The sequence below is a fragment of the Capra hircus genome, chromosome 8 (genome assembly GCF_001704415.2).
Source record: "Capra hircus breed San Clemente chromosome 8, ASM170441v1, whole genome shotgun sequence".
Classification (NCBI taxonomy): Eukaryota; Metazoa; Chordata; class Mammalia; order Artiodactyla; family Bovidae; genus Capra; species Capra hircus.
This window is the reverse complement of record NC_030815.1, coordinates 78,108,428-78,120,717: the sequence shown is the minus strand read 5'-3', so window position 1 is coordinate 78,120,717 and position 12,290 is coordinate 78,108,428. Positions and strand designations below refer to the sequence as shown.

Sequence of the window (12,290 nt, the reverse complement as noted above, 5' to 3'; positions counted from 1 at the left end):
ACAAACAAAAAAAAATTACGCCTATCTTTAGGTTAGCAAATATCCCCCACCCTTGGCTGAGCAGGCAAATAAGCAATGCTTTTCGCCTTTTTTTTTTTCTCATTACAGACAATAAAGCTCGCTGTCTCTGGGAACATCCAGACCCCCTCATTTTCCTCATTTTTGAGAGCATCCTGGGAGGTTTTGGATGGACCTCTATTATGAAGGCTGTGAGGAGTGTTACCTGTCTTGACATCACCAGTAAGTGGGGTGGAGGAGCCACACCTCGTTTTTAATCTTTGTGGAGAGGAGGCGCCACACCTCACTTTTAGTCTTTCTGATCCCGTTAGAAGTTGCTTTCTCCTTGTGCCAAAAGTGAATTGAAACCTGGAGAGCAAGGGAGGGAAAATGGGACTTGTGGGCTGGGCATTAGCTTTACCAGGCAGAGCTGAGTTCCTTCTCCTTTTGTCTTGGGTATTTGGCAAACATTCCAGAGTTTTCTGTAGGGGGATGGATGTGGGAGGAAGAGCACAAGGGAGTCATAAAAGGGTGCCAAGTAATAATGAATGAGAGTTATTCTGTGCGCTCCCAGGAGATCTGAGCCCATGGGAGGCAGATGTCAGTTCAGCACCAGGAAGTGCTTGCTTAGGAAACTTTGTAAAATGCAAATGGCCTAGGGGGAGAGTGGGTAGGCTGGAGCAGGGCAAGGCAGGAGGAGATGTTCAAATAAATTCCCGTTCACTGGGACTGGTCCCCCTAGCAAGAATGTCCATGGGACTGCCCTCTGTGCCCCCTCCAACCCTGTGAATCTGTGATGCTACAGGAGCTCCAGGAAAGACATTCTGATCCATAATCACCCCTCTAGCCTAAATCCAGAAAGGTCTTCTTTGTCCCAAACTAAGAAGTATGATACAACGTTTCAAAGTGCTTTTTAAAAGTCTACACTAGAAAAGTCCCCAAGTCCAGCTGAATTGAACAAAAATGACTTATCATCCCTGGGGCTGGGGGACTTATAATTGGCATGATTAAGGAAGTGCTGGCCTCTCACCTGTAATGGTCTCATGCTAGTGTTTAATAGCAATATGGCAGAACTTGAGCTCCACTGTATCCAGACAGCTCCGTTTTCATGGTCACAGGCTAAGTCCAAGCCTTGTGGTTGCCCTGCTTTTTATGGTAAGCTAGCAGCTGGGTGTTCGTCATCAGAACCCATGGTTGGGGAACCACCATCTTCTTCTGCTATTATGGGAAGCTGGAGCCCAGCCTTTCAGTTGATCAGGACTGATTGATTGCTTTCAATACGGGGCCATAATGGGTCTCCACGGAGCTTTGCAGGAAGGAGAACATGCAATTTACTACTTAACTCCTTGGATATTGATGATCTGCTTTTCAAATCTATCTAGTGTTCTGTCTAGCACTGGTGACAGTTCTAGGCCCTTCTCGGTCTGACCCATTCTCTGTTGGAGTCAAGTACTCGGATGTTTCTATTTGGATGGTTGAGATTCTGATGCTGAATCTTATCATCCTCTAGAACAACGAGTCTCCACATTAGTTACACATTAGAAACAACTAGACAGTTTACACACACACAAACACGCATACACACACATACATACACACACACAAAAGCCAAACAGTGTCTGGTCCAACTTGTCCAACTCAGACTAATAGCAACTAATTCTTTCAGGGTGAGACTTTGACTTCTGCATTTTTCAGAGTTCTCCAGGTGATTCTGATCTACAACAAGAACTGCTGTTGCCAGAAAAATAGGACTATGTGAAAAGAATCCTCACCTAAATGAAGGAGGAAAGTGTTGAGATTTCCAGGAAGATGGAGCACAAAACAAGTACAGAAAGCTTCTGTCTTGTTCACATACACATGCTTGGTAAAATACAACCAAATGGAAAAAGAAACAGAAAAATCTCCACAAGCCAAAGGAAACTAAAAGCCAAATCAAGGCCTGTCACTCAATTTGAGAGTAGATAGCCATCATACCATGTGGATCAAGTGTCAGGAGGCAGTGGCCCTCAAGGTGGCTGTAGTATGTTGGAGGACGTTTGACCTAGAGGCAGAGCTCTCATTTCTGGCATCAGAATCACTGGATTGTGATGGAAGGTAAATGGGAAGCCCTTCTTGTATTTCCTGGGTGTCGGTGAATCTTGAGATCTAAAGGATACCCTAGGAAGGGAGGGCACACCCAGTAACTGCTGAGATTGGTTTTGCTCCTGCAGGATGCGGACTTGAGTCAAACATAGCCTGATCTAAAGGAAATGAAGTAGCGGCATTTCCCACCCTTAGGCTGGTATCTACAAATCCATACGTACCTGCTGTAGAAGGAGAGGTTGTAGTTGTTGGTAGGCAGGTTGTTATAGCATCTGTATGGCTTTAGGGCTTTGCCTGGTGGCTCAGCAGTAAAGAATCAGTTTGCAATGTGGGAGATGCAGGTTTGATACATAGGTTTGATCACTGGAGTTTGATCATAGGGGTCAGAAAGATCCCCTGGAGAAGGACATGGCAGCCCACTCCAGTATTCTTGCATGGAAAATCCCATGGAAAGAGACGCCTAACAGGCTACAGTCCATGAGTCATGGAAGAGTCAAACACAGCTGAGTGACTAAACAACAATACAACATGATGTGTGTATACAAATAAACCTCTATAGTAATACTAAAAGTGATTAGATATCATGATCTATCTCATGAAAAATAGATGTCCTATAGATGAATAGTGGTGCCCATGTGAGAAGTGATTGAAGTAGTTAATTGGTATTTAAAATGCTATTATCAATACTAGGCTGTTTGCTAATGAGGATAAGGGGCGTGGCAGATTTTTGTATGTACATGAAGTGATTGATTCTGAAGACTGAGGATTTATTCTAAGTGTTGTACAAGTGACATTGTTGCTACATGAAGGAGGCAGAAGAATCTGGCAGAGCTCAGGTCTCTAATGCCAGGAATGCAGCTTTCAGTGACCAGAGCTCCCTGGGTCTTCCATCGTGTCTCCCCCCACCCCACCCCCACGTCACCTGAACAGAGATCAGGCTGGTCTTGGCATTAGCACATCATTGCATCTGTGACTTCCATGCAAGGTCAGGGAAGGGAAGTTTCTGGGCCCACATTGCATTTTATATATGCTCAGACACTCAGTTGTGTCGGACTCTTTGCCACCCCATGGACTATAGCCCACCAGCCTCATAGTCAATAAATCATTGCTTGTTGGATGAATTTGGTGTGAGTCTGGCATTCATTGTAAAATACCACCTGTAGAAGGCAGGAGGGATGAGGTCTTTAGCTCTCATATAGCTCTAACTGTGGGAGAGCTGACACGGGGGAAATGGCCAGATTTGCAGAGAGGTAGTCTCGCATACTGCAAGCCTCAGAACCTGGTTGCTAGGCAACCGTCTCCACTGCAGGCTCACCCTCCGGAAGCTGATGTGTGATGTGAAGGGGGTTAAGGAGCAGTGGGTCCAGGAAAGCATCCTAAAGACCATGCCAGATTTGGGCTTTGGCTTCATGCCAAATTCTTACGCCATCCGTAATGACCCAAATCTTTACACTCCAGGTTTAACTTCCTAGAAACTCTCTAGTCTCCTGGAACCTGGAATCTTGGCATCAGCTCCCCCTCATAACTCCATCCGTAACAGGGCTGGGATGTTGAATTGCTTTCAGCAGTCTCTGAGGGGCCTGGAGCCCAGACCCTAAGCACTAAGACACGTGGCTAGACCGAACTCCAGCTGCGGACTTCGGGGAACCAGCCAGGTGCCTGCATTTCTATTCTGCCTGTTGCCTGGAGTGGGACCTCATGAGTTTCTCCCTTGTTGGGGGATTAAATGACTACCTCTCTGGCAAATAGTAAGTACTACATTTGCTGGTCCATGTTTTTTGTTCTAATTTTTTGGCAGTTCCTTAAGTCACAGTGCCTTAGTTTTCTCACCTGTAACTGGGGATAATAATAGTACCCACCTCTCAGGGTTGATGTAAGAGCTGGGTAAGTTACCATACTGGAGAGGTTTAGAGGGAGGCCTCCAAAAGGATATGCCAACAGAGTAGTCCCCGGAACCTGGGAACCTGACCTGATGAGGCAAAAAAGAGCAAGGAAGAGCTTTTCCTAGATTATCTGGGTGGGTCTTAAATGTAGCCACATGTATCCTTATAAGACAGACACACAGAGGAGGAGGCAAGGTGGCCACTGAGGCAGAGATTGGAGTGATGTGGCCACAAGGAACACCTGGAGCCCCGAGAGGCTGGAACAGTAAAGGGCAGTTTCCCTGAGTGTCTCCAGAGGGAGCGTGGCCCCACCCACACCTCAGGTTCAGACTTCCTGCCTCCAGGACTGAGAGACAAGACATTTCTGTTGTTTTAAACCACTCAGTTGGTGGCAATTTGTTAGAGAAAAATCAGGAAACTAATACACGTATACATAATACCTTGGCATGCACTGAGCACTTGTTTTGTTAGTCAATTTGTTCTAAAGTTTAGGACACCTGTTTGAATGAGGTTATTAGCCACAATACTTCAGAAGTTATGTTCCCAGCCAAGCAATTAGGCTTTCTCAAGGGTAAACTAAAGGTGTGTATTTGAGGGAGAAAATGGGATGGGGTCTACAAACCAGGAGATGAGGGCTCTGACAAGTTTGACTTTAGGTTTGGAATTTAAACTGATTATTGGGGCTTCCTTAGTGGCTCAGATGGTAAAGAATCTGCCTGCAATGCGGGAGACCTGGGTTCGATCCCTGGGTTGAAAAGATTCTCCAGAGAAGGGAATGGCTACCCACTTTAGTGTTCTTGCCTGGAGAATTCCATGAACAGAGGAGTCTGGGGTGGGGTACAGTCCATGGGGTCACAAAGAGTCAGACAGGACTGAGCGACTAACACTTTTACTCACCAATTATAACTATACAAATAATAGGGATATAAAAACATTGTCTGGTAAAGGTGTGGATCTTTAATAATCCAAATGGGTTATGACTGGCTAGAGCCTCAGTGGTTTGCCCTGCAGTCTGTAATGCTGTTTCTCTGAGTGGGATCTACACTTCAATCCTGCAGCGACGACATGTGTTCCTACTGGGACGTTTGGACAAGTTATTCCCTCCCCCCATGGCTTTGAATTCCCCAAGTCTCTGCTGACTTTTAACCTGGTTGTGTCTTTTTAACTCAAGGAACATATATCTGAGCCAGTGAGAGGCGTTTTCATGGACAAAGCTCCTGAGGAGTATGATTTAAGGACAGGGCTGTCAAACTACATTCCTGAAGCCTCCAGTAGGAATGCTGCCCAGATGCCTTCTGTGCATCTCAGAGGAGATGGACAGGCAGTGGTCAGACAGTGGGGAACACGACTGTGAGATGCTGAGAAACGCAAGTGTGAGTGGATGGCTCTGATGGCCAGGAAAAGATGGGCTGCCAGATCTCCAAACCACAGTAGGTCCTGGTTTGGCTACTTCTGTTCCTGAATCCTTATGATTCTTAGAGCTGCCCCAACCCTAGACCATGATATACAACGTTTCTCTTATGGTAAGTTTCTTAGGTCTGATCTGTTAGAAATCCTGGTGATTCTATCTGCTTGTTCCATGCTGTTTCACATGGTAGTCTCGAGACACCTGTGACTCTTTAAATGTAAAGTAATTGAAATGAAATCAAATTTAAAATTCAGCTCTTAGTCCCACTCGCCACATGTCAAGTGCCCACTAGCTCTATTGGACAGTGCAGATAAAATACTTCTATCATTGCAGAAAGTTCTATTGGACTAGTTCTAGTTATCCAAGATCAAAGTTTAAAATGTCAGGTTATGGAAGGGTGAGCCAGGGGGAATCTTTTACTCTCATTGCTTCAACTGATAAACATGGCAGGTACCTGCAGTGACCTTATCTAAAATACAGACAGACGGACAGACAAAGAGCACACCATGCCTTGTGAAAATTCTAGTAATCATCATGTCACTTTTAGTGTCTCTTTTGGAGGATGTTATTTATTGTAAGACATCATTTTTATTAAATACAGTGTAGTACAAGAGACTTTTCATATCAGGTTGAGAGAAGCTGGTCACATAATTTACAAACAAAACTTCTTTTTGTTTTTTTTTAAGCACTGATATTCTGGTGTCACTTTGAAATCAGCCAAGATGCAGTGGGTCTTAATAAAGCAATGGACCTCCAAAAAGATTGCAAAATAAGAACCAGTAAGTATCAGTACAGAGACGTCACATTAAAAGGAAGCAAATGAAAAGAGAGTTTCAAATACCAGGTCACAATTTAAGGGGCAATATATCTTTAGATGTTGAAATGTGTGTGTGTGTGTGTGTGTGTGTGTGTGTGTGTCTGTGTGTGTGTGTGTGTGTGCATGTGTGTGGATATGGCCTGGATATATACAAACATCTCTCCATGTACAGAAGCAGATCCAGAGACTGTCTGCATCTCTAAGCAGATTTGTGAGGGATAGATAATGATCAATGAATGCAAGGAACAGTATTTCACCATAATTTGTCATTTGTCCAGGGATTATATATTTAAAATCCACATTTAATTCAAAGACCTCATATTGAAACACTTCCAGCAGTTTTATACATTTTTACAGTAAGACATACAATCTGTAAGATGTAGGCCTTTACATTTCATTTTCTTCAATTTTTTTTCTCCCAATTCAAACCTGTGGCAATTAGCAGCTTTTATTTTGCTTGCTCCAGTATGTTGAACGTTCAGCCTTCACTCAGGATCATTCTCATTAAGGTACAGACCAAAGAAATAAACACAGACCTGGCCTAAAATGCATAGACTAAAAAAAATGGCATCTCATGTTTTCCCATTGCGTCTTCTGAGATGCATGTTAAGATGGCAAAGAGTTGCTTGGTTGCTCTTGTGAAATTCACAGTGTTTTGCCTGCAACACGTATACATATATATATATATATATATATATATATATATATATATTTTTTTTTTTTTGCTTCTCTTTGTGTCTGTGATGAATGGAGCAAAGAAATATATATATAAATAAATAAATACATAAATAAATAAAGGGAAAAGAAAAAAAGAAAAAAAATACAAAAACTAAGGATATTCGAGAACCTTTGACTTATAGCAGCAGTGATCCATTCCAGCCCTGACAACAAGAACATACCCCTTCATAGTTCTCTCCAAGTCCCTCCCACTGTGGATTCGTTAGAATATCATTTGCTGTCTCAACCTCAGAGTCTCTGCACCCTACCGTCACTAATTGGGAAGAAACTGCTTTAACTGCTCACTTAGCCATCTGAGGAGTTGGGTCTCTGGCATTCCCCCTCATGAGATTTTCTGTAACAGTGATAATAGGACCAAACTGAAGCTCATCATGGGAAACAAAAAGTCCTCAAATGGGGGAAAAAAGGGAAAGAAAGAGTAAGAGAATTGAGGGTATGTGTGTCTGTAGTCATTTATTTAATTAGATACATGATTTAATGTTATTGGTATTATAGAAGGTCCAATGTAAAAAAGAAAAAGTTAAAAAAAGAAGAAAGAAGTCTATTCCTGACCAGGGGATCCTGTCGTCATGGTTCTTTGCAAAGGCCAGCGTTGTACACTGTTGTCTCTTGTGTTCCACTAGGATGTGGGAATTCACCCTGCAGTGGGGTCTTGGATCTCACCACTGGCCTTTAGGACACTGGGTTCCCTACACTCCAGTGCTCTTCTGGAGTGCTTGGCCTCTGAAAGCAAGGGTAAAGGGGTTTCAGTGGGACAGGTGAGCATAATACAAATAAATGTGCAAAAGGATTAGAAAAAATAAATTTTCCTTTTCTGGAACTTTACGTAAGGAGATCTATTTCCAGCTGCATCTTCCTTTGCAAAGAGGCAGAAAAAAGGACTCAGTGTAGTGGGATGGCTTCGACTCAGTTATGGGAAGCACATTATCCTAAATGTGTCTTCCACCCACGCAGTACTGCACAGGGTTGAAAAGTGTAATGGGGTCCTACCCACATGGAGAAGGGAGGCACTGCCAGCAACATGGCATTAAAAAGGTTTTGGTTATTCAGCAGATTTTAAGCAAATTATTCATACTGCACCCTACTCATAATTATGTCTATTACTGTGTGCCTATAAATTTATACATAAGCTCACAAACACACTATGCACGTATGTTTGTCTATGTATAAATCAAGTATTTATAACACACATATAAATATGTGGAAATATCACAGGGAGCGCTGATGTGAACACATAATGTGAATTCTGATATCATCTTTTATAGCCTACTTCAAAATGTGTCCTAAATAAGCCTGATTATGACATTGGTTCAGTGTGCAAAGGTTTAGCTGAAGCTATGAACATGATTATATATCATGAGATCTCAGCTGCTTACATCTCACATAATTCATTTCACTCTTCTAATTTCATATCCTACTTCATGAATTTGTTAGCCAGCTTTCTCTTTCATACAGTTTGTTTATATATGAGAGTCTCTCGTGGACCAAATCATGAACTTCAGAGTCAAGAGTACTTAGATTAAGTCCCAGGGGTGCCTGGAGAGTTCTAGCATGTCATTTAACTTCTCCAAGTCTCAATTTCCTCACCTCCAAAAAATGGGAATAATTTGTCACCGTATGTGAAAAAAAATGCTTGGGAAACTATGAAACAATGTATAAATGGAAACTTTGTCAGGCCAAGTTCAGGCTAGAGAATTGGGTTTGTCACCACTCTTGTTGTAGTTTTTAATGAATCTCATGGCAGGTCCTATTTTGTGACCTTTGCGCTGCTGAATTAGGTTGGCCCTTTTTTTAAAATTATAAGCATGAGAAGAGAGGATTCTGGAGGAACAAGGGTGGAGACTTGAAGATGGTTTGTGTTTCGTTCAGCTACTTTAAAAGCAATCTGGGATCCTTTCAATGTGAGACGTCTCTGCAGTCAGTACATACTCTTGAGACAACAGAGGAAAAAAATTAATAATAAGCAGCAATATAAATAACTATAAAACTTTGCACTTGCATAGAACCTTTCATTTCAAGACCTTGAGGGAGTCAGAAGGTAAAGAGAATTTTTTTCTTTTCTTTTCTTTTTTTTTTTGCTTTTTTCCTTCAGAGGAAAACACAACACTGAAAGGGGAGGGGAATGCTTCCCTCCTCTCATCTGCTTTAAACAAATCCTTGCTCCAATACTGCACGGCCCTCCTTTAATCTGAACCCTTCAAGTATTACCTCCTTTGCTCTCTGTTAAAATCAAACAAGTAACTTGCAGCTTCTTCCCCCAGAGCAGCTGGCCAGTTGCACAGAATGACAAACCTGTGGAGGCTTTTGGGTCATTGCTGATGAAATCTAGAGAAATTTTATACAAACCTGCCTCTTCTTACTGCTTCACAGGGTGCCACAGTGTTTTAACAGTACTATGGGTCCTTAATAGGATATATACATGCAGGTATATATCATGGAGATATGGCTTTCATTATATTATTATGTGTGTTCTGGAGGGTTTTTTGTCACCAACCAAGAGAACAACAATTCAGCTCCCATGTCTCACAGGCCAGTGCAGAACTTGAAAGGACTATGGGGTTTGTCTTGTCCAACCCCCTTCATTTGACAGCAGATACTACTGGGTTTCCTTTTGTTCTCTGTTAACGGATACTTTTGATTTTTTGAGAACTGGCTTTCAATGCCTATAATGGAAAATAAGGTGCTCCAGTAATTAAGGGCATAAGGGCACAAGCAAAACCTAAACAGAGCACTTGCACCTTCAGAAACAAACATGAAATAAAATGACCTAAGTTGAATTCAAATCTCTCCCTTTCAATCTGGCTCATATTATAAAGATGCCAAGTTAGCAAAATTCCCCTCACAGAGGGTAGCAAGTTTTCTTGAGGAACAGAAAAATTTTCTTCCTTGGTATAACTGATCACCCAGGTAACTGTAAATTTCTATTTAAATTTACAACTTCTTTTTGCAAAACCTGTGACTATGCCCAGAAGCACACCTCCGAAGCTCAGTCTGGGCATAGCCTCCCATTGGTATGCTGTGCCTAATTTTTACTTTTTTAAAATGCAGTGAAAAGAACAAAACAGCTTATTAACAATGGAGTACATTTAGAATGAAACCACTCTCCCAACCAGAGCCCAGAGCAAGGTCTCGGCCTGTGTACACTGAACATCAATGCCTGTGATACCCCCAGGGTGGGCGAGGTTTCCTCTCCCTTGGGGGTTGATTTTGCCCTTTCCCCAGCCCCACAGTGGGTGGGATGTTGTTGAGGATATCCAAGTTTCAGGGTCCGTATTTGTTAACAACCCATCACCACCATATGACCCAGAGACATTTATACTCAGCTGATGAATTCAATTAGCTTCCCATAATTATTTAAGTTATACCTTTTACGGATCTGCTCTACGTATCAGGGGCACGATGTCTGGAGCGGTAGTTTATGCACACAAGGTATTAATTGGTGAAGACCATGCACAGTTTTGCTTGCACAGTTGGATGGACAGGTGGGGTGGAGGGCAGGGGTCGAGGGAAGTGCTGTCTGTAAAGTTCAATGTAAGAGAAACTTGCCTCTGAGTTTAGAGCTTGTCCTCTCTTTTCCAAGTCCTTGGCTTTCCCATCTGACCCTGAAATGATCTCTGGACGAGAATCCACCTGAACTTGACAAAGGCTCAGTGGATAACACTCGGCAAAACAAACCAGTGCCATCACCATGGCCTACAAGGATGAGACTGTCGGAATGTGTCGTGTGCCATCTTGCCTCCCAGAAGCCGTATTTTCTCTGTACTACACTCTAGCATTTCCGGTGATGGGAAAAGAATAGCCCATGGCACAGAGTTCAACAGTCCTCATACTCCTCAGAAAGGTCCTTGGGGGAAAGTGCCCGATACATTCCTCCCAGCTACCAGTGGCTGGGTTTTCTTAAGTTGAAACTGACGCCAGTAGATTCCAATGGTTGTCTTTGTTCTTCCCATACTGTGGTTTATAATAAATCTTCTTTCTCTCTGGTTTTAATCTCCCATAGATAAAGGCTTCCCAAGTTGAACACAAGTTTTCCTTTTTCATACACAGGCTTAAGCCATCCCAAAACAATAAGAACAGTAATAATAATAAATAAATAGAAGTGAATCCATAGAAACTCTCGGTGTCTGTACAGCAAAAGTGACAAAGTTTAAGTCAAATATTTGTTTTCCCTTTTTTTCATCCACATCAAAGGCAGGAATACAACAAGGCATTGTTAGTTGTGGTGGGCAAACTGGAGTGTCTGCTGATATAACAAATTAGGTTTGTTAAGGCCTTTGTCTATGCAGAGTTAATAGTAATGCAGAAGCCAGATTGATTAAAAAAGAAAAGGTAAGGGTTGTAAAGCAAGGAAGACAAAAAATGAAGGGGGGGGGAGAAAAAAACTAGAGAATAAATGAAGGGAGATGGAAAGAGAGAAAGAGAACGCTAAAAAGAAGTCCATACTGTGTCTACAGGTGGAGAAGTACACGTCGCTTCCCTCGGAAAGCTTCTCGGTGTCTTTGTTGTTAATACTGTCAGAGCAAAGAACAGCGGATTGATGGCATCGAGCGGCAGTTAAAAGACGTTCATCCTCTCGGCCCAACTGAGGAAGTGCTTTGGGAAGGACTGGTCTGGGGGAATGGGCCCTACCCTAGAATATCCAGGTAGACTGGAGATGCCTTGGCCAAGTTCTGAAGGAGGGTGTGGATGCCCTTGATGTTCTTCCTCATATGGGGCTCTCGCTGCCAGCACCCCAGCATCAGCTCGTAGACTTCCTGGGGGCATGTTCGAGGTCGCTGCAGGACTCGGCCCTGAGTGATGCATTCTATCACCTGGATGGAATGGAGCACAGAGACAGGATCAGACCAGAGGAAAATCAATGTGGATGCAATAATGTCAGTACAGAGAGAGGGTTGCTTTAAAGAAACCCACTCAGTGTTTTTCTTTCTTTCTTTCTTTCTTTTTTTCAGAAGGAAGAAAGCAATTGTTCTAGGTTTGCATATCATGGTTAATTTGATGGGTTCATATCCATTTTTCAAGTCACACTGATTTCATCAAAGTGGTGGAGAAATAATTTATCTAGATGGAACCTTCCTAAACCACACCCTGGAATTCCAATGGGTTTCAGTTGTACTGGCCTGAGATGGAACCAGGGTCACTTTTGTGCCAGGGAATCATAGGGTACAGAAATGAGCAGTCATTTTGGATCATGGAATTGGATAAAAGACAGACTTGGACCTGAAGAAGTGAGGTGCCTGATCAAGAAGTAATGTTTAAATATAGACATAATTGCAAAAGGATTAGAAAAGAAAAACTAAATGCCTGAGTTTTTCACTAGAAGTAATGTACCAGTGAAATGTGCAAAAAAGGAGAGAAGCTTGAAAGC

The 12,290-nt window shown here is 42.6% G+C and overlaps 1 protein-coding gene across 8 annotated transcripts in view; it reads right to left on the bottom strand.

Moving 5' to 3' along the window:
• Positions 5,920-12,290, bottom strand: part of NTRK2 (neurotrophic receptor tyrosine kinase 2) — a 402,024-nt gene continuing 395,653 nt past the window's right edge. For all 8 annotated transcript variants that reach the window (XM_018052429.1, XM_018052423.1, XM_018052430.1 and 5 more), the window contains one exon: positions 5,920-11,736. In XM_018052429.1, coding sequence (XP_017907918.1) covers positions 11,551-11,736 — 186 coding nt within the window. In that variant the 3' untranslated portion in view covers positions 5,920-11,550. The remainder of the gene's footprint in view (positions 11,737-12,290) is intronic.